The 23,686-nt window shown below is 38.4% G+C and overlaps 1 protein-coding gene across 1 annotated transcript; it reads left to right on the top strand.

Moving 5' to 3' along the window:
* Positions 1-10,929: 10,929 nt before the first annotated feature.
* Positions 10,930-23,335, top strand: il12rb1 (interleukin 12 receptor subunit beta 1). The gene is made up of 15 exons (XM_072388787.1): positions 10,930-11,138; positions 11,728-11,851; positions 13,347-13,513; positions 13,615-13,772; positions 13,856-13,892; positions 14,904-15,026; positions 15,572-15,648; positions 16,013-16,241; positions 16,341-16,519; positions 16,705-16,795; positions 17,580-17,735; positions 17,844-17,999; positions 18,155-18,224; positions 18,559-18,634; positions 22,769-23,335. The coding sequence occupies exons 1-15, from the start codon at positions 11,033-11,035 to the stop codon at positions 23,066-23,068; spliced, it is 2,049 nt and encodes a 682-aa protein (XP_072244888.1). The 5' UTR covers positions 10,930-11,032; the 3' UTR covers positions 23,069-23,335.
* Positions 23,336-23,686: the final 351 nt, after the last annotated feature.

Genomic DNA, 23,686 nt, shown 5'->3' with positions numbered 1-23,686 from the left:
TTGTGACATGCTCAGTTTATGAGATTGTGAAATAAAGCTGCTTTTTCCACTTCTGTCTGCGTCATTATTTGTCCCTTTAATTATACCTCCACTCATTATTTTTCCATGTAACAGTTGCTCAAACAAAGTAATCTTGTTCATGTGCATATTTTTTAAGATAGTCATTTCTAAGTAATGCAGCTCTGATGTCATTGAGCCTTTGTTGTTGACATTTAAACCATGTCGAACAGAAGCACTGGTTTCAGTGCATCAGTGGGGCGTACCCTTGTAAATCTCCTATTAGCCCATTCACTGTTCTGTGCAGCATGCATGATGTTGTCTCTGAGATGAAATATACTGCTGCAGGTAAAGATGCTTGTTCAGCTGATAATAAACTGAATAACCGCTTTCAAGTTGACATAGAGCCCAACACATTAAGAAAATATAAAAACAGATGGAGGTGGCAGCATCATGGTGTGGAGGTGCTACCCAGCTGGAAGTGAGGGAAGGGTAAATGTAATCCTGCCTTGGAAGTGCCTTCTCTTCTAGTTACTACGTTCTACATGTCAGGACATCATAAAAACTCATCTGGTCCCCACTGGATCATTGACTTTGGTAAATAACACCTGTGAAGCAGTAAGGCTGAACTTAATTTTTCACACACTGCTTCTGCATTATGGCTAAGTTAAACAGTGACACAGTGTGAGTAAAATCTGATTTTGTTCATCTGAGGTTGTATTTACCTAATTTAAAGACCTGGGAAAGATGGGGTGACTTTTTTTTATGTCCCGAGTAACGTTTAGGGCATTGAAAGGCAGCATTTTATGCCAAGCCAGGATGTTTTCCTAACCCTAACCCTTGATTTGTTTCCAAGACTGAGCCAAACAGTGAGTGAGAGAGAAATACTGGTCTCACTCTGGACAAAAGTCTCTTGACTTCATTCAGTTTGCTCGTGCATATTGCCAGATCAGTTTCAAGACATGACAAAAGACTAAATGGAACATTTTTAAATTATGTTGGTCAGTGGAAACATAGCAACATAAATTGAAACTTTACTTATGAAGGTTATAATCTGTTACCGCTCCAAAAGAGTCTTCTATAAAGTACAGGATGAATTGTCAGAGAACTTCTGTAAATGACATATTTTCAGTTTGATTTGTCAAGACAGCTAGAGGAAACAACAGAAAATGTATGCATTGAAATTACATTCAAACAAAATGTGAAGAGCTGTCAATGCTGTCTGGATCCAGTGTAGAGCAGTGCAACATTTTTCCAATGCACAGTGGTTATCAAGCATGCATATGAATTAACAGGCAAAATTAGTCTGTGAGTGAAAGAGGGACTTTTGCAGCAACCTCAGTTTAACAGAACAATCAGATATATTTGTGTCTGCTCAGCATTTTAGGAGAAAAGGCTCCAGAGAGACCTGATGAAAAGGCTCCAGAGACCTGCTCATAACCTGCAGCCTCCCACTTATTTGAGGTAAAGACTTTGTTTTCTGCTTGTATGCATGTTTGCTGCTGCACTCTGTAGCAAATAATGTGCCTGCAGTTTGCAAACACAACGCCTACCTATCTTGTATCAATGTTTGTTATAGACAAACAAAACCTCACTTTTCCACAAATGAAATGCTGTGCTGTTGCATCCTCTAGCCGAGCAATATTCAAATTATGTATGCATGAGGCAGTGACAGACGGACACACGCTTACTTATTATTGAGGGTAATTAAATAGTATATCTTGTGCATGTCATGAAGTTGATGCTTTTTTCCTGTTTTTTCCCCTGAAGGACACTGCATTACAAGTTTTTTTTTGCACAAACAAAAAAACTGAAATAATTGTTTTACCCACATTTGTACTCTAATGCAATGGTCACATGACCACAATAGAGTAGACTTGCTTTAGTGGTTTAATTTTGCATATACTTTCCCAAAATACCAAATACTGATGACATCGGTTTAATGCCTTCTTTCATGTAAGACAAACTTTTACTATATTAACATTAGTTTTCAAAGAAATGCTTCAGTACGTCCTGAATAAAGACATTTGAATACTGAAAGAAATGATTTTAAAGATAGTACGAACTATCTACTACATGTGTCCATGTATGCATACATAATCTTTTCAGATAATGGGAAATATATCATATAACAAATCATGTTCAGATGATGGACTATTAGATACAGTTTGTTCAATAACTTCATATTTGATAGCATTTGATGCTGACGTATGATAAGCTTTAACACATAGCCCAATACTTCTTGGCCACTACTATTCTGCAGTCAAAATAGTTTTGTTCACCAAGTTTGACATTTTCTTCTTACGAAGGGCAGCACATTCCACTTTTTTTCTTAATCAAGTGCCAGCATGTATTTGTATAACCTTGCTAATACCAGGTTTTGCCTTAATTTTTGGTGACAAAAAAATTCAAGAAAGTACTGGAACTCTTCCTCCTGGTCCACATTAATTCAGTTGATTTTTAAGAGGCATCTTTTTAAGAGGCATCTCTATGATGAAAATATCTTGTTGTATTGGTGCATTATCCTACATAAAGTAGACTATGGACTCGTTATCACCCATTGAGTGTTGATGACCACGCTCATCCCTTTAACACCACAGGGGACTATTCCTCCAGTCTACAAAGAAGAGCTTTCCCACACAGTTACATCAAATGCACCTAAATTGATGATACAAGGCAAGGTGAACCTATACTACTGTGTTGTTCACGCCAAATTCTGAACACCTGAATGTCACAAAAGGAAGTCTGTCCAGCTCTGATGTGTTTGTCCACTGTAGAGTGGTGGAGTGGCACCTACAGCAGAATGGACCTCTGCTATTGCTCAGCTTCAAGGCTCCCTATCTTCTGCTGTTAAAAATGCCCTTTTGCATACTTTGGTTGCAACAAGTGGTTATTTGAGTGATATCTGCCTTTCTATCAGCTAAAACCAGTCTGGACATTGTTCTTTACCGTCTCTTGTCAACATGGCGTTTGACCAATCTAAAATGCTCATACCAGCATTTCTTCTAACAACAGCCATGCGACATTCAGACACCTATCTTCCCCACTTTTATGCGTAGTTTGCAGATTATTATATGCCTAAATGCACTGAGTCTCAGCCTGTGACTGGTTAATGAGATAATTGCTTTACAGAGCAGCTGAGAATGTTAATTATAAAGTGCTAGGAGAGCATGTTCCAGTAAATATTGTTGAAGATTAATAGATTCAATTGATACATCATTACATGCAGTAAAATGTGAGTAATACAATATGAGCGAAATGTGCCACGTGACAGATATATTTCATGATTAAATAAGTTTGACATGCAACAATTGTCACCACAGAAATGTATCAGCTGTAATAAAAGCTCTGAGTGTTGATGTGATATGAGTAGAAATGTCAGTTAGTACTCAGTTAGTAATTGAGATGGACCCCCTGTAGCTGCTCATGTGTGAACAGAGGACAAATGTACAGTAATGTGCGGGATATTTAGAAGCCTGAAGTAGAGAGAGCAGCTTGCATTCCCCAATAATCAGTTATTCTAATCATCATCATCATCAGCTTAACTAGCCTGAGGTTTATTGTTGACTGAAACAAACCACAGTTTGGGTTGAAACCAGAGTACTGTGACTAACTCTTCTCAGTACGAAAGTTTGATAATCACATAATCACATTGGCAGTGACCTGTAGGTGTGAACCTGACATAGATGCTGTTTTCAGCTTCACATTGGCAGAAAGCGTTATGAGTTGTCTGAATCGAACAATGGAAAAGTTTCAGAAGTCAACACGGAAAATACATGTAATTGTTTTTAGCTCATGTTCCACGCATTGTTTGAAATATTTTATACACCTTAATATACTTTTTCCCTCTTCAGAGCACATTCTCATGAACTGAAAGCATGAGTGATTGATCACTGTAGAGACAAAAAACCCTGCACCTGGTGTGCTTTTTCCTACCAAAACCAGAGTCTTTGCATATCTGAACACAACCAGAAGGAAACTCAACTTTTTAAAAAATGTACTCACCAAAAATCTCTGTAAACATAATATTCTTCAGTTGAAAAAACAAGAAGCCTAGACTCTTGGCCTCTGAAGCTCATTTTATCCTTGAACAAAGATAAGTTCTTGCAGGTTGTTTTTGCACATATTTCTCCATCAGTCTTAGACACTAACTAACTCAACAGATTGTTAGTTCTTCATGCAAAATGACCTCAGTTGCAAGATGAAGGCAATTTTTCTTGCATGCACTGCTGACCTCATAAAAGGCAGAAGAGCAATCGCCAAAGCATAAAATTTGATTCGAGATCTTTGTCACCAACGTTTTTCCACAAGGCGTTGCATTACGGTTAAACATTTTTGTTTGGTTTTGTTTCTCACCTCTGAGATAATGCCCACAATTAATTTCCTGCAGTTTATTAAAGAAGATATTAATCTTATAAATGAAAAAATTAACGGAAAATTTGTCTGTTTGTCTGCCCAACATGTTCTGTGGAACTTTCTTCGTATATCAAGTGTATTACCTTGAAACTTTAACTTCTTTGCTCAGTGGAATTTCCAACTTATCCTTTTCTGGTATCTGTTGTACAGAATATTTAGTAGAAAATTCCATCCATTTTCTATACCCCCTTAAGACAGTTTAAGGTTGCAGGTTGAGCTGTAGCCTATCCCAGCGGCCTTTGGCGAGAGGCAGTGTGCACCCTGGATGGATCTACCACAGGGCCATGGTCTGGTATATGCATAAGAGAATTTAAAGTAGAGTCATTATTTTGTCCTGCTTTTCTCTTGTCACAGGTTCCTCTTTCACCTTTCACTGCCTATTCTTTTGTTTTCTTACCATCCTGTTTGCAAATTCAATAAACCTCCTTTTGCTCCAGAGTCCTCTAACTTAAACCTACCCTGCAGTAATTCCAATCTGACTAATCTTCTGCTTTTTTTTTGTTTGCCTGCTCCGTTGTGCTTTGTTTACCTGATATTCCTGCCTACTTGTTCCACCTAAGCCTGTCAACTGACTGCACATCTGATCCCTCCAGTCTTACCTCTCAGCTTCTACTCGCTGCCGAGCTGACCTTCCCAATGAGGGTCAAAAACGTCCCAGACAACATGTTTCAATGTCAACATATTTTAGTGTCAAGCCAGCACTCTCAAACTCCTAATTGTTTAATGGTTATAAAACTTAATGTCCAAGTTTTATAATTTGGGGAAGTCAGCTATTGCACAATAGACATTTAGATGATACAGTATGTCCAAAACTGAAGGTAAGACTGCCCTCTGCTGGCAGTGAGACACAGCATCGAGTGCGAGCCCCAGAAATGGTCCCACAAAGTGGCAGCCTCTTCACATCTCAAATGTCCCTTCTTCACATTTTAGGCAAAACCACAGAGCAGAAACAGTTTTACTACAGTGATGTGATAAAGTAGAGTAAGGAAGAAAACTAGGTGTAAAGGCAAATTATTTGCTGCTTAATGATGAAAATGTGACCATTTCAAAAGTAGGAAAACATGAATAAGGGATTTTAATTTTTTTTTAATGCAGTCTTTTGTTTTATTTGTAATAAAATAAATAGATACAATTATGGACACAGTGTGAAATAAAATCACATATCAGCAAGATATGCTATTCTGCACCACTAATTCTATTACTTGATGGTTTTGAAGAAATTCTGTTCTACTTCCAGACAAAACAAATCAGCTATTCCATCCAACCACGTGTTGGGCAACCTGTGTTACAAAAAGTAATAAAGTTATTCTTCTAGTAATTTGAAGGGTGAAACCAGAAAGATTGGCTAAATAACCTCAATAAAGAGTTGTTGTGCTGTTGTCTTTTCAAGTGCTGACAGAAGACCAAAGCTGAGGGGTCACAAACAAGAACTTTATTAGGAAGGTGGAGAGTGTTGTGGAGAAAAACCAGAGCAGTCGTACTTGTCTGAGCTCTTTATTCAGAGCATGTTTATCAAAACTTTCAATCTCTGCTGATAACAGAGAAAATGTTCTGATCACTGTCTTTGAATTGGGTATACGTATAACAATATCTCCAGCCAGTTGTCAGCCCTACCTACAGCCATTTGTTCCCAAAACATCCATCTCAGACGCTCAGACATCTCAAAGAATCCATCATCAGAATCAGAATCAGAATCACTTGCTCTTCCATCTTAGGTCATAATCTTACCCAGGAAGCACTTAGATTAGATTCTCAGTTACAGCCTGTTCAGTATGTTATCAACTTTCATCTGTTTCAGCAGCCATGAGAAGAACAGCTTGGTGTGGAAAGAGGTTTCTCTCTGGTGTATGAAGAGATCCAGAACTTTACTCAGTTTGCTCTGTTTTTGTCATGTCTGTTATTGAACTGACATTTGAGCACAGAAGCCCTGCTCAGAAGCAGACAGGACTCATGCTGCTTGAACAAATACATCAGAGGTGCTACCTGCACAGTAGATCTTTAGATTACCATTGGATGTCAACAAATGCACTACTGAATGTAAATTTAGTCGAGATTATGAGTACAAATTTGCACTCAAGTACAAAACTAATGCTCTTGGTATGAAATCTTTATTTCTATATTTGTCAGTTTCTTATTTCAATATTTCATTGAAGTAAATGAGACATAATTATGGAAATGGAAAGCTATGATATGAAATCTATAACACAGATTTCTCTTGCATACATTTGCAGTCGTGTCTGCATCAATTATTTTATTTTGTTTATTGTTTTGACCATTATACGACCATCCTGTTGCTGCCTTCAAGATTTAGCATGCGTACTTCTCATTATTGTAACTCCTAAATGATTGGTGAAATCAAAATAATTTTTACAATTTCTGAAAGTCCAAAAGCTTTCTAATGATTTATGGTATGCTACACTCGAAATTACAGTAAGGATATGCTGAACGATGGAAGCTAATCATTGGTCGTAAGAGGATTGTTTTTGCAGTAGCGCCCCCACCAGCAGGTGGTGCCCTAGGCTGGATTTGAGGGAATGACAAACAAGTCCTTGCAAAGCAATGCTCTGCATTTGTGTCTATTACACATTTCATTTTCTTTTCTTTAAGTGTTTTTCATAAATTAAGTGCAAGTAAAATTGTCCAGTTGACAGTGACTGTCAATAATTGACCTGCTTTACCTTAAACACATAGAGACACCTAAAGTTTGTGGCTTAGTCAGTTTATATTTTGTGAATATTAAAGACCTTTTTGAAATGAAAGTTATTTGGTACGAAACTGCATAAATGGGAAATGCGAAAAGAATGGGGATGTTACCATTTGGTGGTGGTGGAGATAAGAGGATCCAAATGTAATACAGTAAACTGGAGACTTAACTTGAAGTTAATTTGAAAACTGACACCAATATGTGGCAGAGCTGGAAAACCATGAACTAAACTGTGAAAACAAAAAATAAACACATAAACTTGGCAGGATGTTTGGAGATTCAGGATCAGGGATCTCTTAGAAGAGAGACCTGGGCCTCCTCGGACAGCGGAGCAGGAACAGAGTGGAGAGGAGCATCCTTCTCCGGGATTCCCATGGGAACATGGACTGGCGATGCGGGTGCTGATGATGCAGAAGCGACAGGTGCCTACACAGGCGACTTTGACCAGGGCTGACTTTTTGATGGTGCCTTGAGGGAAGCACAAGGAGCTATGTCCAGCTGGACCTCCCTGGGAGCCACATCCGAATGCATACAGACAAGGGAGCCAGGCAATGAGGAATCAGGAGAGTCAGGCTGTGAGGTGACTGAGAAGCAGAACAGGAAGGAGATTGTGGCTGGCTCTGCATTGAACATCTCTGCTAAAACGACACTCTACCCTAGCTTCCACCTCCGCCACACCCAGAAAAGAGAGAAGTCATGGTCTGATGCGCAGCACCTCCATAAGCTCACCTGCCACCCTTAGTTATGTCCATGGTTAAGAGGGTCCATCCAAGCGGTCATAAAAAGCTTTCACAGCCACACGCACTGTTTGAAAGTCCACCCTTGATAGCTGATCTACTGGGTCCATGTCTGGTCAGATCCTACAGTTTGGTGGTGGAGGAGAGAAGAAGACCCGAATGCAGAACAGAATGGAGGTGGCTGGACACTTAAATTGAGGTTGTCACAGCTAGGTGCCTAGCAGACTCACAAAAAGACCTAGGAGCAGACGCAGACACCGGGAGTTTAGAGTTTATTTTCAGGTAGGCGATGTTGGAAGCCAAATGAAGGATCTGGGTAATTGGGGAACTCTAAGAGTGCAGGGAGACGTTAGTGTGAATCTGATAGAGTGATTTGTCCACACAAAGGTAATGATCTGTTCTCACGGAGTCCAGCTGGGAATCCAGAGTGGAGGGGAGGATCCTGGCTGTGTTGCAGGGGTTCTAAATCAGTGGCAGGGAGAGCAGGCAGGTGTCAAGGAATCCAACCGTGAATGCTAAGTCCTTTGCATGGGAATCCAGAGTGAGGAGAATGATGACGGAATCGGCACTGAAGACAACAGGAAGGCAAGGTAAGTACTGAAACCTGAAACACAGGAGTCGGCCTAATTACCACTGGTGAAGTGAAACAATCTGGTGAAGAGTGGTTGTTCCAGCAGATCCTTAAAATCGTGTCTTGATGAGGACATACGAGGAACAGGTGTGAAGGCAGGAGCAATCCAGACTCTGTCCTGGACTTCCTGGAAACCTGTTCAGCCCCGCCTAAGAACCTGAAACTACAAGATAGCCAAGTATGATTGTGACAGAGGTTTATTTGAAAACTGAAAACAAAAAACATGGCAGCGCCCGAAAACCGTGAACTAAACTGTGAAAACAAAAACTAAATACAAAGCAAGATGGCGAAAACATGCAAGCTATGAACAGACTACAGAGAATTGCTTACAAGATTATAACGGTGAGGATCTGACAATGAACACTGATAACCAAAGAGCATAAATACTGTGGGGAACTGATGAGTAAGTGACTGCAGTTGAGACTAATTGGCAAAAGGTGAGTGTGGAGCAGAGGACCAAACAGGGGAACTGAGGAAAACTACTTGTGAAGTACTGAATTAGAAACTAAACTGAGCTGAGGCAAGACAAAACTAAGAAAATAAACAAAAGCAACAATAACTGTGTTATAATAACTAAGCAACTATAACTATCTTCAGAGGTCTTTCATTTTACTCCATTGGTCCTAAAGCCTACTATCTTCATGACTTTTTATTTAACTTCATGGCCACTACCTCTGCACTACCTTTACATTGTATCCTCCCAATGCCATCATGAAAGCGCACATTCGTGTGTTGTAAAAGGTACATGCAATGAACGTGCAATGATAACCATTCCCAGAAATACCCAATCAATCTAATCAAGGTTACATACAGAGCATACATGAGCATGCATGATTATTCTTAATTCAGAACCGTTCCAGAGGATATGCATAAAGTAATCATTATGTCTCCAGGGCTCATTCTCAACATAAAAACAAAGACAAACTATGAAAGTAACTATGAAGAAAAAGACAAATCAAGACTATACACAAACATAATAAATACTAATTTAAATGATTAACTCAGGAACACCAACAAGAAAACAGAATAAAAAACCACAGAAAAACCAGGACAAAAAACCCCAAAAATTCATGAACCCTAACAGAGGATGCAAGGTAGTTAATGTTACACATTATGTTCTTTGTGCAGCTTTGAACTATTCTAGCATGTTGGAGATTGAAGAGCATAATCTGACATCACAAGCCAAAAGCCTCTATTTTCTAGTCCATACCTAAAGGTTACCCCTCAAGGGTGATTCATTTATTTACTCTAGAAGGTGAAGATTTTCAGCGTCCAAAAGGTTTGGTTTCAGTGTCTCTGTATGGATTATAGGCGCAATTGCAGGAAAATGTGTGGTCATTAACATACCTATTTGTGTTCACACCAGACCCAAGTCCAGCCAAGTAATGTTATAGCGTGAAAGTGTTAGCATATCTCATAAATGAAATAAAACAGCTGTCATATCACACATAACACACATTTCATGTAGTTGTCAGACTGCATGTAATACAGCATTCTAACCTCTCATAATTCTTTGTGAGGATTTTGTAGCTTGTTACACAACACAGTAACAGAGTGTGTTCAGTCAGAGGCTTCTTCAGCTCCGCTGCAACACAGAACAGTATAGGAGATCATTGCTTTCAGCAGCAATAACCACACACAACAATTGCTTATAATGAATAACAATTCTTTTAAAAAGTACTGCAACATTATACTTTCTCTTTAGGATTATTAAAGAAGTTTTCATTGATTTAAATATAATTTATTTTTCACTTAATTTTGTTAAAAGTAAAGACCTGAGAATGACCCTGCGTCATGAGCTCTGATGTGAAAATACTCATATGACTTGTATTCCTCTCCTGCTGCTTGTAGGTACAGTTTTTTACAAGATGCCTTCATAAGTTGTATTGAGGGGTATGAACAAATTACCTGTATGGCTGTATGGATTAGAGGGTTTGTTGGTTTGGAACTTTAAAATCAAATGTAATACATTAAACATGTATGAGGCAAAAACAACATAGGACATAGACAGAGTCAGTAGGATAGGATTTAGTATGAAAATAATTAGAGACACATTTACTTATAAAACCACTGATTTATATAGAAAGTCAAACATCAAGGAGAATTATACAAAATCTGTTTGATGCGGTTGATTTATGTGGTTTTTACTAACTAAGAACATTTAAGAAAAGTCAGTACTTTTCCCCTCCTCTTTCAAACTCATAATGTGTGAGAAAGGCTCTCTGTTGACACATTACACTACATGTAGGTGTCTGTATTCATTTGCTGTAGTTTCCTCCAAAGTTTATTGATAGGGAGCATGAAGAAGAAAAATGACTGTGGGGAAATGAGCACAAAAGAACTCAACAAACTACTTCAAAGAGTTGCATATAGAATTTCTGTTGTGTCTGACAGTCGGTATGACGAAGACAACCCCCACCCCTGTCACTTCTGGTTTTGGTGCAGCTCACACAAGCAGACACATTTGAAACTCCAGTGACATTTCTGAGAAAGACAATTGAGTTACATGAAGACAGGCTGACTACATCGACTCTCTTACACTGAATAATGATTGTTTTTCTCAATTTTCTACTAAACTTGAAGGAAACTCTTAGGTGCTGGAACGCACCACATGGATTTTTTATGTTTATGTTCCTCACAACTATCAGCAAAGGTAAAAATGTGTGAAAACCATTTAACTTGGATTATTTCTTAAAGTTTTTCTTCTCTTAAAAGGACATTTTGGTTTAAGTTAATCATTTTAAAAGTGTCATCATATTAAAAGTTGTATGAAAGTGACTGAAAAAAAATTCAAGGAAAATGTGAGCCGCAAAACTTTGGTTCGCTTATCAGCATTTAGTGGTTTCCACTTGCAGGTGACATCCGCAGTGCGCTGTCTGTGCAGCTTTAGTGAAGCACCACAATTTACAGTTACGCTGATGTTTAACTTGATGGCAAGTCACTGTTCTACAAACAGTACAGCATGTATTGAGAGGTCAGGATTGCTCCAATCACATCAGAATGCCAGAAGGTTATTGTTTATTAGTGCCATCTTGTATTACGAAGTGCGTCAAGTTTAACTAGGATAGAAGAAAAAAATTAAATATGGGTTCAGTTTAGATGTAGGTTGACGATTGGGGTTGGGGGGAACACTGATGCACAACATTTGTTAATCAAATCAAAGAGTCAATTTTCGAAAGTATTTCAAACTGAAAAAAATCAGGAATGACATCAATTTCTAAATGTGTATTTTTTTCCCTAAGGGTCAACCTGCGAGGCTCCTTCCAGTCCTCAGTGCTTCAGACAAGATGTTCAGGCGTCTGTTTACATTTGTGAATGGGGCTTTGAGACGAACGAGAGTGATGTGACATTTGATCTTTACTTTAAGTGAGTAATGCTCTGTGTTTCAGTTATTCGGTGAATATCTTCACTTCATAATTGGAAAATATTCATTCATTTCCTGTAAAAAAACAAATAAATAGAACACTTTGAAAATAAATTCCCATCAGTGCTCTAAACACTATAAAATGGATGATAGATCATCACATCTGTGCTGGCTTCACTTTTGTATAAACATAATTTGTTATCTGGACAGAAATAAGAGAGGAGATAATAATTGGTTTTGAGTACACAGTTCTTATGAGTTATAAATAGGACCACAATGAGGTTGAATAGCTTTATAATGAACAGTATAGTAATTATGGCACTTGTACTATTATATTTTCCTTTATATGATGTATGATGATCTGATAATTTTGTGGCAGTTAAGCTGAATTGTCTGCAGTAACTTTTACAGAGGACTAGGAACCAAAACTAAACAAACTGGGGTGGATATACAGTATTTTACCCCCAGATTAGCTTGTTAAATTCTTTACTTTAATGTGGAAGACCACACCTTCAATGAATTGTGCAAGACTTGAGATATTCAAATGGACAGTATGATGCTAATGAGAAGTGCAGCAGAACTGTGGTGTATGGGAAGCTTGTCGAAGATAAACCATCTGCACAGCTTGTAGATTTCCCGCAAGAGAGAAAAAAGATACTCAGAGGAAAAGAGGAGGAAAGGGAAGGTATTATTATTTCCATTCAATACAATAATACTTGGCCTTTCATGACCAGTTCAGCAAGCAAATACATCTGTAATGTACAAATGAAAAGGCTCACACCTGAGCATAGCCTTGTCGGAAAATGCCACATTGACAGATTTTTTGAGAGCAGCTGAAGCGTACTTCCTCCTTTTTACTGTGGTTGTCCTTTTTTTCCCTTCATACTGTCAGTTGCGGGATCAAAAAAATACCTTAGCTCAAGGTGTGAGGTGTGTTTCATATATCACTGACAACACAATCATTGTGTGTTGGAATTTAACATTTTTTTGCACTTTTCTTAAACGTTAACTTGACCTCTGACATCCCACCTCTGTACAGATATTGTGAAATGGTTCACTGTGAATGGTATAGAGTGCACACGTGTTGTTTATGAAGATGACAACCTAAGTTAAAAATGATTTGCACAAAACTCGTCCTAATGTGGCAGGATTTCTTGTACATTTGGGATTCTAAGTTCAACCTCTGTTGGATTTATGTGCAAGAACTTATATTGTGCACCTTTACTTGTGAAATATATATTCTTGCTCTCCTGTTTTATTTTTTTCATGCATCTGTGGACTAATTAGACAAATCACAGTTGGATAGATTCTCTGAAAAAAAAGTTCCTGGGACTGTAACTACTGTGTATTATTGGTCAAAATGCAGCTTTAGTATGAGACGTAAACACCGACACTTTGTCACTGGCTTCACTTTTTAAACATGGAAACATGGAAGTGGCTGTCTTCTTTTGCTGCCACTTTCACTGCATTCATATCTGTCTACATTTTTCTTGGTAGTGACTCTACTGTTATTGAGAGTAAATGTGAGAAACTCAGGGAGAAACACTGTGAGATCCTCGAGGAAAACCTGATAGTCGGTAATAATGTGGACTTTTGGGTTCAAGCTAATGTTGGAAACTCCAGCTGCACATCAACCAGGCGGACCAGTATACTCAAGAATACAGGTAATGGATGCTGCTCCATGGTCGCACTTTTCACGTTTTTTTAAAATGTTGCACGATAATAAAAAATGTATGTTAAGCTATTTAAAATATTTTCTTGACAGTTAAGTATGAAGCACCCCAAAATATTTTGTTGTCATGGTTAAGAAACAACCTCAGCTTAAGATGGCCAGCTGCAGAAAAGAATCCATCTTTGGCAGATGTCCGGTTTCGACGATATGAGCATCCAACAGAATCTTGGGAAAAAGTGCGCACAACTGCTGTTTGAACACCAAATTTTATATCTGAACATTTATTTGTTGACTGACTTGTTAACTATCTAAATGAATATCTTCACTGTTTTTTCAGATGTCAAAAAATACCACTTATGAGGCTTCCACGTGTGAGTAGACTTAAGTCCAATATTCTTTTAATTAAAGTCTTTCAATCACTTTTTTTTCATGTTTGCTGTGGGTGATATATATATGTCTGTGTGTGTGTGTGTGTGTGTGCTGTGCTGTCAATATATCTTCTTTTGAGACATGCCGTCAAGTTCCATTAAGTGCCAACCAAAAATGGTTCAACCAGCAATTGAGTAATGGGTCCCCAAAGTTCACAGATGCATGTGTCAAGTGGAACATAGTTGTTTTGGTCCTCTCCATGAGAAGAACTATGCAGTTGCTGAAAATGTTGTTTAAACTGTAGAACAGCCGTGTTGCAACACACTCTGACCCAGTTCCTGTAGCAGTCTGGTGCAAAAGTGGCACAACTCATAACCACATTACCCATTATGCCAATATCTTCAAAGTAAATGCCTGGCTGGCAGAGTAACAATGAAAAGAAAAATCCATAGAAATAACATACAGAGCAATGTGATTAAAAAGTTTTGATCTCTTGACAGCTCCAGTTTATACTTCACATTTTTGCAATATTCTGTTACCAAGTGAAACCTGACAAAATCACACATTAACCACATTAATTTTCACGTCAGAGTTTATTTAAAGATAACTGCCAACATATTGTAGCCTCTCTGTCTTGCTGACATGTTTGGAGTTCTTTTCACCTTGTTATTGTTACATCAGCATCTCTCAAAAAATGGTGTCATGGATGTTTTTTCCACCCCCTTCGCTGCACATAGTTATGGTGTAAGCATCATCATATGAGCACAGGATAACCAGAGAAAGCGTTTCTGTTACTCTCCTAGTTAGGTATTAAGAGAACTGACTGTCTGTGCGAATGGTAATATCAGAGGTGTTAAATGGGATTAATCTTTGTGTCAGTAACATGAATCATTTTGGAACACACACTGACAAGCAACTTTTCTTGTTATTCATAAATGTGCAAGGCATTTAAGTAAAACATACTTTTAGGTTTGTAAATAATGTTTTTCTTTTCTTTTTTTTCAACTGTACAGATGAGATAATCATTGAGAATCTTCTGAAGCATTCAGCTTACCAGGTTCAGATCAGACAACAGTCCACCAAGGCCAAAAGCCCCCTGTGGAGCAACTGGTCTTCAGTTATTATTGTTCCTGCAGGTAAACTCCTGTCATTTATGTAATCAAATGGATGGATGTTCCACTCAGGACTTTAAGCTTATTGCGCTACTGTAAATTATCATAAGACACACAAACATACACAAAAGTCATATTTAACCATTTCAAAACTACATAGATACAAATGTTAGTATGCAGTCATCCCTGTCTGAACTGTGATATCTAATCTGTGCACACCATCAGTGAATTGGTCCACACTTATATAACAAAGCACATTACATGCATATCACTTACACCTATTCACACACAGAGATAGCACTTTTTATTGTATCTATGTACTCTAATTGTGATTATGCAGTGCTGTTTTCACTACAATCACACACTGATGAACATATTGTGGGCAATGTGGGGTTTAATGTCTTGTCGAAGGAGACTTCGACACATGGAAATGTTCTGGATTAAACCCGCAATCTTCCAGTTGGAAGACAACTACTCTAACTGCAATTTTTGAATATACAAACTCCACCTGGAAACCACAGGAATGTCAAAAGTTAAGAGTCTGTAAACATTTTGTGTTTTTACCACAGGACTTGGACATAAACCTGAGGTAACCAACACAATAAGATCTGGAAATTACACGCGAGAAGTGGTGCTAAACTGGAAAGTGAGTGAGAAATATAGCTCGGGCAAACCAGTCAAGTGCATAGACACCAGAAATTCTACTATGATATGAAATGCAGAGAAATTCACCCTGCAGAGATTGGCATAGTATGAACACGGTTGAGCTCATGTCCCACACTGAAGGTTTTAGTACTCAAAACTGCAAATATATGCACATGGACAGACCCTTACACCTGCCCCTTCAAGACCCTCCGTCATTGTCTTATATTGGGGTTTATTATTAGTATTTATCTGCTCACACCAGAACAGTCCTGAGCATATAATAGTTGTGTACAATATTAAGTATTTCTTAGTGTTGTTGCCTCAGTTGGCTGTTTGTCTGAACTCAACTCTATTTTGCATTTCAGTCAATGCCACATGCAGCAGCAGTCACAGGTGTGATGTACAGCATTAACGACACACAAACCTTGCATGCATGTCCTTGTGAGGAGCATGAACATGTCACCAACACAACTAATTACACCATTTATGTGTCACACTCGGCTGTCAACATCACCGTCATTGCCAGAAATGCAGCAGGACAGTCTCCACCAGTCATCATACAAGTACCAGCTGCAACTGCTGCTGATTTAAAAAGTAGGTCCAAGTGTGTGTACGTGAGTGTTTGAGTGTGATAGAACCTGCATATTCCCTTAAATAAACTATAAATGTTGTTATTTCTGTTTTCTCCGACAGTTTGCGACAAAACATTACTGGAAACGAAAAGATTAAAGAAGGGAACGTGCCTTGAATTGTACGAGCTTCAAGATGCAGATTTAAAACCAGAAAATGTGATTATCTTAACAGCAAAGAACAAGAAAAGGATGCTCCAAAAAAAGAGTAAGCTGAGTCCTATGTTCTTTTACACTTCTTTTGTGACACAAAACTAATCCTTGTCAAGTGTTTGCACCAAATTTAACAGATGATTTCCTGACACAAAAATAATGACACAAATATTTTATATTCATGCCACCGCAATAAAAAAGACAATAATAATATTAATAAAATATGTCACACAAGGGGCCAAAACACACTTTCTGTTTCTGTTACAGACATGAAGGACTACATCCGCTACCTTTACTTTGAACACAAATGTCATCGTGGGAAACCACAGACTGTTAAAATGTGCCTCTTTTATAGGAAGGAGGGGGGTAAGTGTCTTCAAATGAGCTGTCTCTACAGTTAGATGTCCAGGGTCTCCGTAGACTCAATCTTTCAACTCGAATTAACAATCAGGTGTACATACTTATTTTCACTGTACCCCAAAACGAATGAGTGTGCAAAGAAGTGTTTTAAGTAATTACAAATTACTTTGGTAGCTACAGGAACCTGAAATACAATTACTAGATACATTTTTTTTGCAGAATCTTTGGCATCCATGACAGCAATAAAATGTTTCTTGTAGCCATCTAGAAGCTTCTTGCACCTGACTGCTTTTAGTTTCTGTCATTCTTTCATTTGAACGTTGTACAATCTCTTTAGAAATAACTTTTGAAATGGCAGATTTCTCCGTGGATTTTAAGAAAGGCAAAAGAAATGCACCAAAACCCCAGTTTTCAGACACTGGCTGACACATTTTGCTTGAAAAGGCCTTAGCCCTGACATACTTGGTAGTATGTGAGCTCTTTTGTTCAAATAGACCATTTTGTACTTTTCTGTGAACTATGGTGTCCTCCTTGACCATTGCTATCTTAAAGCCAAAGAAGAAAAGGCGAGACCAGCTTAAAAAGTCATGGAGTGACAGAGGCACAGAGCATTCCCGTAACCATAGAACCTCACTCTCATTGCTGACCATCAGCACACGATCTAAGAAGAGAGGGGGAGCTATACTGCTGAGGAGTACATCATAGTCTGTGTCTCTGCATACTGTCGATGGATATGATATATATATATATACATATACATATATTGAGATATTTTTCTTATCCAATTCAGTGCCAAACAGAAAACCTCAGGACTTCAAAGTTTCTGATGAAATGCAGACTTCTGTTGACCTTTCCTGGAAAGCAATTCCATATGAGCACCAGCAAGGCTTCCTCACACACTACAACCTGTGCAAGGTGAAAATCAGCTCACAAAATGAGTCAGAAGGTATCAAAGGCGCTGTGCAAATTTTTTGGTATTTTTCTTTTTGAAAATTTATTTTTACAACATTTTATAGTAACATGTTTATAAGAGTGTTTACTGTCATTTGTTCAGAGTGCTTCAACATATCAACATCAGTGACACATCACCATCTGGCAAATTTGACTCCGGCATCCATATACAACATCAAGCTAGCTGGAGTGACACGAGTGGGGAAAGGACCTTTAGCCTCAGAAATCGTCAACACGTTGCGAGAGAAGCCTGCAAATGGTACCAGACCTACAGAATCAGTTCTCATGTTGAAATTATTGATTTGTTCAAATTAATACAAGTCACTTAAGCAGTTTTCTTGTTTCCTTTTTTAAAACTAAATCATCTCTTCTTTTTTCTTATTACTCTTTCTTCTTTTTTTCCTCTAAAATCAGTGTGGTTGAGTTTAGGGTTGCTGTTTGTCTTTTTCTTACTCTCAACAATGTTCAACTTTATCGTGAAAAGGTGAGTGATGCCTCTTTTATGATTCAAAAGTTTTGGAAGACCTCATTAATAAACCAGCAATCTACTGTATGCACATGTATCACATTCTGACGACTCAGTTTTGGTTGAACAATGTTCACTTTATCCATAAATTGGGTTCACATAATAATGATGCACCGAATTTCCCTACACACTACACTATACGCTGAATTTTTTTGGATGCATCCTTTCTATTGTGCTAAAGCAAATGAATAATTTATGCGATTGTTACAGAGTGTGCGCTTCTTGGCGGTGTAGTCTAAGACAAACCCAAGTAGCTCTTTTGTGAATATTTTCATCTCTGTCCTGATATTAGAATAAAAACAAAGATCCTCCCTCCTGTGCCAACACCTGTGATTCCAGATTTCACCACCTCGAAACCAGACAGTAAGGTAAAAGACTACATTTGATTTGGAGCTTTTATTGATTTGGGACTCTTTTGTTTTGTTTTTACCTTTCTGTAAAACTCCAGCAGTTGAATGCTTCTTTATTTATACACTACAAAAGTTCCCTGTAGAATAACATATATAAATATGTTTTTGTTTTCATGATTCTAAATATCCTGTATAGCAAGTTCCACAGTTTACTTTGCATGTCAGGACAAAACTAGATCATGAAAAAGTTAATCTGATCTCTGCCGGTCTTATAAGACATCAAGAAAAACTCCAGGTAACTTAATCAGTGAGGTGACTGAGAGCTCTAAAGTCACTGCAACAAAAAAAATATGAAGTTCTCATAGATTAACTTGCCAAAAGGGCAGCAATTTTAGCACTACTTCATAAGCCTCAGTGCTTATGTAGATAACCACTACAAACCCAGTGGTAGATCACCACTGATATGTAGAGATCGTGCTCTGATGGCCATTCTCAGTAGCTAGGGTGAGTCCAAACATGGAGGGATCCTTGACAAAAATCTGCTGCATAGTGGAGCTAGTCATGGTTAACCTCACAAGACTTGCTTCCGACTAGTCTCTGACTTAACTTCTGTGGCTGACCTAAAACTCCATCTTAAATGGCAGCTCACAGACACTTCCCATTCAGTTTGAAAAGTCTTAAGGATCTGCCAGGAAGAATTAGATAAAACATTCTAAGCTGTTTTTACTGCTAAAGGTGCTACAAAGTATTGCATTGACTCAATACTTTTGTAAATGACTTAAATGATTGTAAGTGTTTTTGTTATGGCCCTCTGCATACCCTTTAGCAGTGCAGGAATCAACAGTTGCATGGGTCTCTTTACCATAATTGACACCACCTCTGTAGGGCGTGGGTGTCATGCATCCTATGATTTGCAGAGGGGTTTCTCCAGTCTTGATTTCTGAGCATATTATTACTTCATCCAAACATTTTAATCTTGATTTAATTATATTATGACATATCACACTGTGTCATTATTTACTTAACAAAAACTAAGCCAAAATGCAGAAGCAATGTGTGAAAAACTAAGTCCATCCCATGATTCAGTCACTTGTAGAATCACCTTTAGCAATAACAAATATTGATATAACTGTATGATCTTATCAGTCTCTTACATTGTTGAGGAGGAATTTTGGCCCGCTGAACTTCACAACGTAACTTCAGTTCTTGAGCTTTGCAGACTTTCATTAACAAGCAGCTCTCCTCAGGTTCCATCACAGCATTTCAATCAGATTGATATCTGGACTTTGACTGGATCTTAACAACACCTTGATTCTTTCCTTTTTCAGTTAATATGTTGTACATTTGCTGTTGGGATTGTTGCTCTGTTGCAAGACCCATTTTCAGTCAAGTCACAGTCAGTCACTTTCTGTCCGACAGATGTCGTCACATTTGCCTCTAGAATACTTTGGTATGCAGAGGAGTTCACGGCAGCAAATTGTTCAGGTCCAGTAGCTACAAAACAAGCCCAAATCATCAGCCCTCCACCACTGTAGTTGACAGTTGATATGAGGTGTTTGTGCTGATACGTTGTGTTTGTTTTTTTTCAAACATGCTGCTGCGCATTATGACCAAACATCTCCCATTTGGTTGTATCTGTCTAAAGGACATTCTTTCAGAAGACTTGTGGTTTGTTCAGATGTAACTTTGCAAATCTTAAGTGGTACTGCCGTGTCCTTTTTCGAGAGAAGAAGCTTTTGCCCGGAACCCCTCCAAGCAAGCCATACGTGTTCAGACCTTTTCTAATTGTCCCGAACTTTAACATTTAACTTGCTAAATGAGGACCGTAGAGTCTGAGGTGTAGCTCTTGGGGGTTTTTGCAGTTTCTCAGAGCACGGTCTGAGATAAACTTAAGCTTGGGGTGAACTTGCTGGGATGTCCGCTCTTGTGAAGACTGACACCTGTCTTCAGGGTTTTCCACTTGAGAATATTCTTGTTCACCGTAGAATGATTGACTCTAAATTGTCTGTAAATGGCCTTGTAACCCTTCCCAGAATGATGTGCAGCAGCAGTTGATTCTCTAAGATCATTGCTGATGTCTTTCCTCCTTGGTATTGTGTTAACAAACACTGCAAAAAAAATCTATTTTTATAGAGGCTCACACTGATAAAGGGCATTTGATTAGCAGCACCTGGCTGCTACATACCCTTTTTTTTTTTATTCCTATGGAAGCAGTAAGGGTGGAAAAAAAGAATGACATAGTAAAATATGTCACATATTATTGTTTATCTTAGGTTGTATTTACCAAATTTTAAGACCTGGTATGGACTAGATAGTTTTTTTGTTTGTTTTTTAGATTATGTCCTGACACGTAAAACCATAGAATTGAAAGGGAGAGCACTTTCTTTTTGACAAGACTGTATTTTCAGTTGGATGTTGATTTGAATATGTGTGTGTTTGGTAAGTGGAGGTGTTACAGTGTTACTCAAAAATGGAAAATACGTTGGAAGGGAAGCAGTTGGTATGACTGGATGTCTTAAACTGTTTTCTCCCCCCTGGAAAGCAGTTGAATTGAAGGAGAGTCCCGACCCAATCAGGTGATGTGAGATAAAGCAAAAAGACAATATAAAAGAGCCCCAAACCTTTCATTTGACTCTATAGCAGGACTATGATTGAATCTGAAGACACAGTAAACTGAATGTATAATAAATACGTCCAGTGGTTCAATTAATTGGTTTTCTTAGGAAAGTGCAGATTTTTTTGGATGACAAAATGTCATGTCATGTGTATGTTTCGTTAAAGAGAGACAGCCATCTATGTCATATGCTGTTGCAATGATTGAGCAAAAGAGTAAATAAATGAACACTTCAACAGGTTTTGAAATTGTAATAAAATGAGCAGTAATCTCTGAGACGCTGTGGTTGTGTCTGCTGAGGATGTTGATTGGCAGGTCTCAGATCAGCTTAAATGAACGACCGAGCATTTAACAGAACCAAACAAGCTCGCAGTTTACACTCCTGTGCCGGGCAAGTCCTGTCGGTGGACTATAGCGGGGAGAAAGAGTATGTAGTAGTAACAGCGGTTTATCCATCCATGTCACCAGAGCAAGCTGTACTAGAGCCACGTCCCTGAACAGGAGGGTATTGATGGTGTTCCTCAGCTCTCTGTGACTGTAACTTATAACCAAATCAGTGCAGTGAGCGAACCAGAGTTAAAAATGAGTCCACAGTGTTGAATTGGAAATTTTCTTAAGTGAGTCTTAAGGACAAGAGCAGTCTGCAGAGTGAGAGACAAAGGGCTGCATGTAGTCTTTTCACATATGAGCTAGGTAAGATAACACAATGGTAAAAGACCTTGTTATAAAAGTGGTTTTGTTCACACAGTGTTCTTCGCTGAGCTGAGATAATCGCTGACCAAACAAGTTGACCCAATAACAGGATAAGATACATCTATATGTCCCTATCTATTGAGCTAAAGTCATGAATGTTGAATACACATTGTGTAACTCCTGTAAGTGTTTGTGCATTCTGTCAGCTAACAACTGTCAAGCGTGATGGTTGTGTAAAGTAGGTGCGTAGACCTCAAGCATTTGAAGTGCTCCATTTCTGCAGCACTCTATGAAATTCATTAATTTCTTCCTCATCTTCCTCTGCAGTTTCAGCAGATAGCCCAAGCTGTTCTGCAGATTCTGGCATCCAGGAATGACAAGTTTGTTACGAAGAGGAAAATAGTTAGCAGGCTAGTTATCAGATATGAGGCTAGATTGCACTGATGGCCTGTTAAAGATGAAGGGATTTTAGAGGACCTGTTTATGACATTACAGGCAGATACGTTTTAAATCCCTCATGCGTCACAAGATTGGGAGTTCTGATCAAACAATGAACAGAAAAAGAACAAAATACTCTTCAACAGACTATCTACACAATTCAGTACAACATAATTCTCTGTTTTTTGTTATTATTTTGCCACACATTTGGCCACATGTTTCCAAGCAAATCTCTGAATTAGCTTTTGCCTGAGTTTAATACAAACAACTGCTATTTCTCTCCTGTCTCAAACCCATCATTAACATTTAACTATATGTCTGGAATTTCACAGTAGGCCTACATTGCAGTTTTTTTCTCCATAAATCAGAACCCTGACTCTGTTTTTTGGTAATGTAACCGACAACAGGAGATGTGGGAGAGGAAAGAGGAAGTGCATGAAATAACGCTGCATCGGCTGCTGCCAGAGAGGAAGTCTGATTCGGAAGAGGCCACCATCCTCAAAAGGGAGAGGGACGGTGAGACTGACACAGACCTGGAGAATGAGAGGAGTGACTCAGAAGAACCTAGTGATGAATGTGTGAGTCCTGACTCAGACCAAGTACTGGAAAAAGAAGAGATGACGGACTTTGAGCAGGTGGACACGGAGCTCGCCATGCTGACATACAGGAATGGTTTGGTGTTTGATGTGAAGATGATCTCATCTTGACCAGACCAACGTTTTTACTGCCTCACAGCACATAACTGTGCAAACACGCAGAAATGTGTTGTTCTTATAGTTTTCTAATTTGAACAACATCTGCAAAACAATCTTTTTTAATTTAACCAGTATTTTATTTTTACTGATCATGTATTTTTATATGTAATTTGCCAGTTACACGGACGTGAAAAGTGTAGCTACCGTCTGCTTTAAATGTTTTTGTAGATGGAAATGATTTTGTTGGCTAAACTGACATAATTCTTAACATGGGAAACGTTTTGCCCATTATAGGTCAGTTGAGTGCAAAACAAACAATTGAAAAAAAAATCAGGGTGATGATTGAGGAAAAACAAAGAGGAGCCTGGCGTGAGGTAACCAAGTCACAGAAAGTGGTAAAAAAAACAAAACACAAAAAACATCCATTGACCTTAAAAAGCTTGCCTGTGCCAAGTAAGAAACTGGATTACTCATTACCAAAGAAACTTCTGTCAAGTTTTGACCCATCTTGTTCACTCTGAAATGTGTCCTGTTGATTTCAAAGAAGTGAAGACCTTTTTCCAGCTCACCACCACAATGCAGTTTAGTTTCTTTACGTAGTAAATGCCTTTCAGCTGGTTCCTATTTTGA

The sequence above is a fragment of the Leuresthes tenuis genome, unplaced genomic scaffold (genome assembly GCF_036924035.1).
Source record: "Leuresthes tenuis unplaced genomic scaffold, fLeuTen1.0.hap1 SCAF_7, whole genome shotgun sequence".
Taxonomy (NCBI): domain Eukaryota; kingdom Metazoa; phylum Chordata; class Actinopteri; order Atheriniformes; family Atherinopsidae; genus Leuresthes; species Leuresthes tenuis.
The sequence above is the reverse complement of the archived record's forward strand: the minus strand, read 5'-3'. Positions and strand labels throughout refer to the sequence as shown.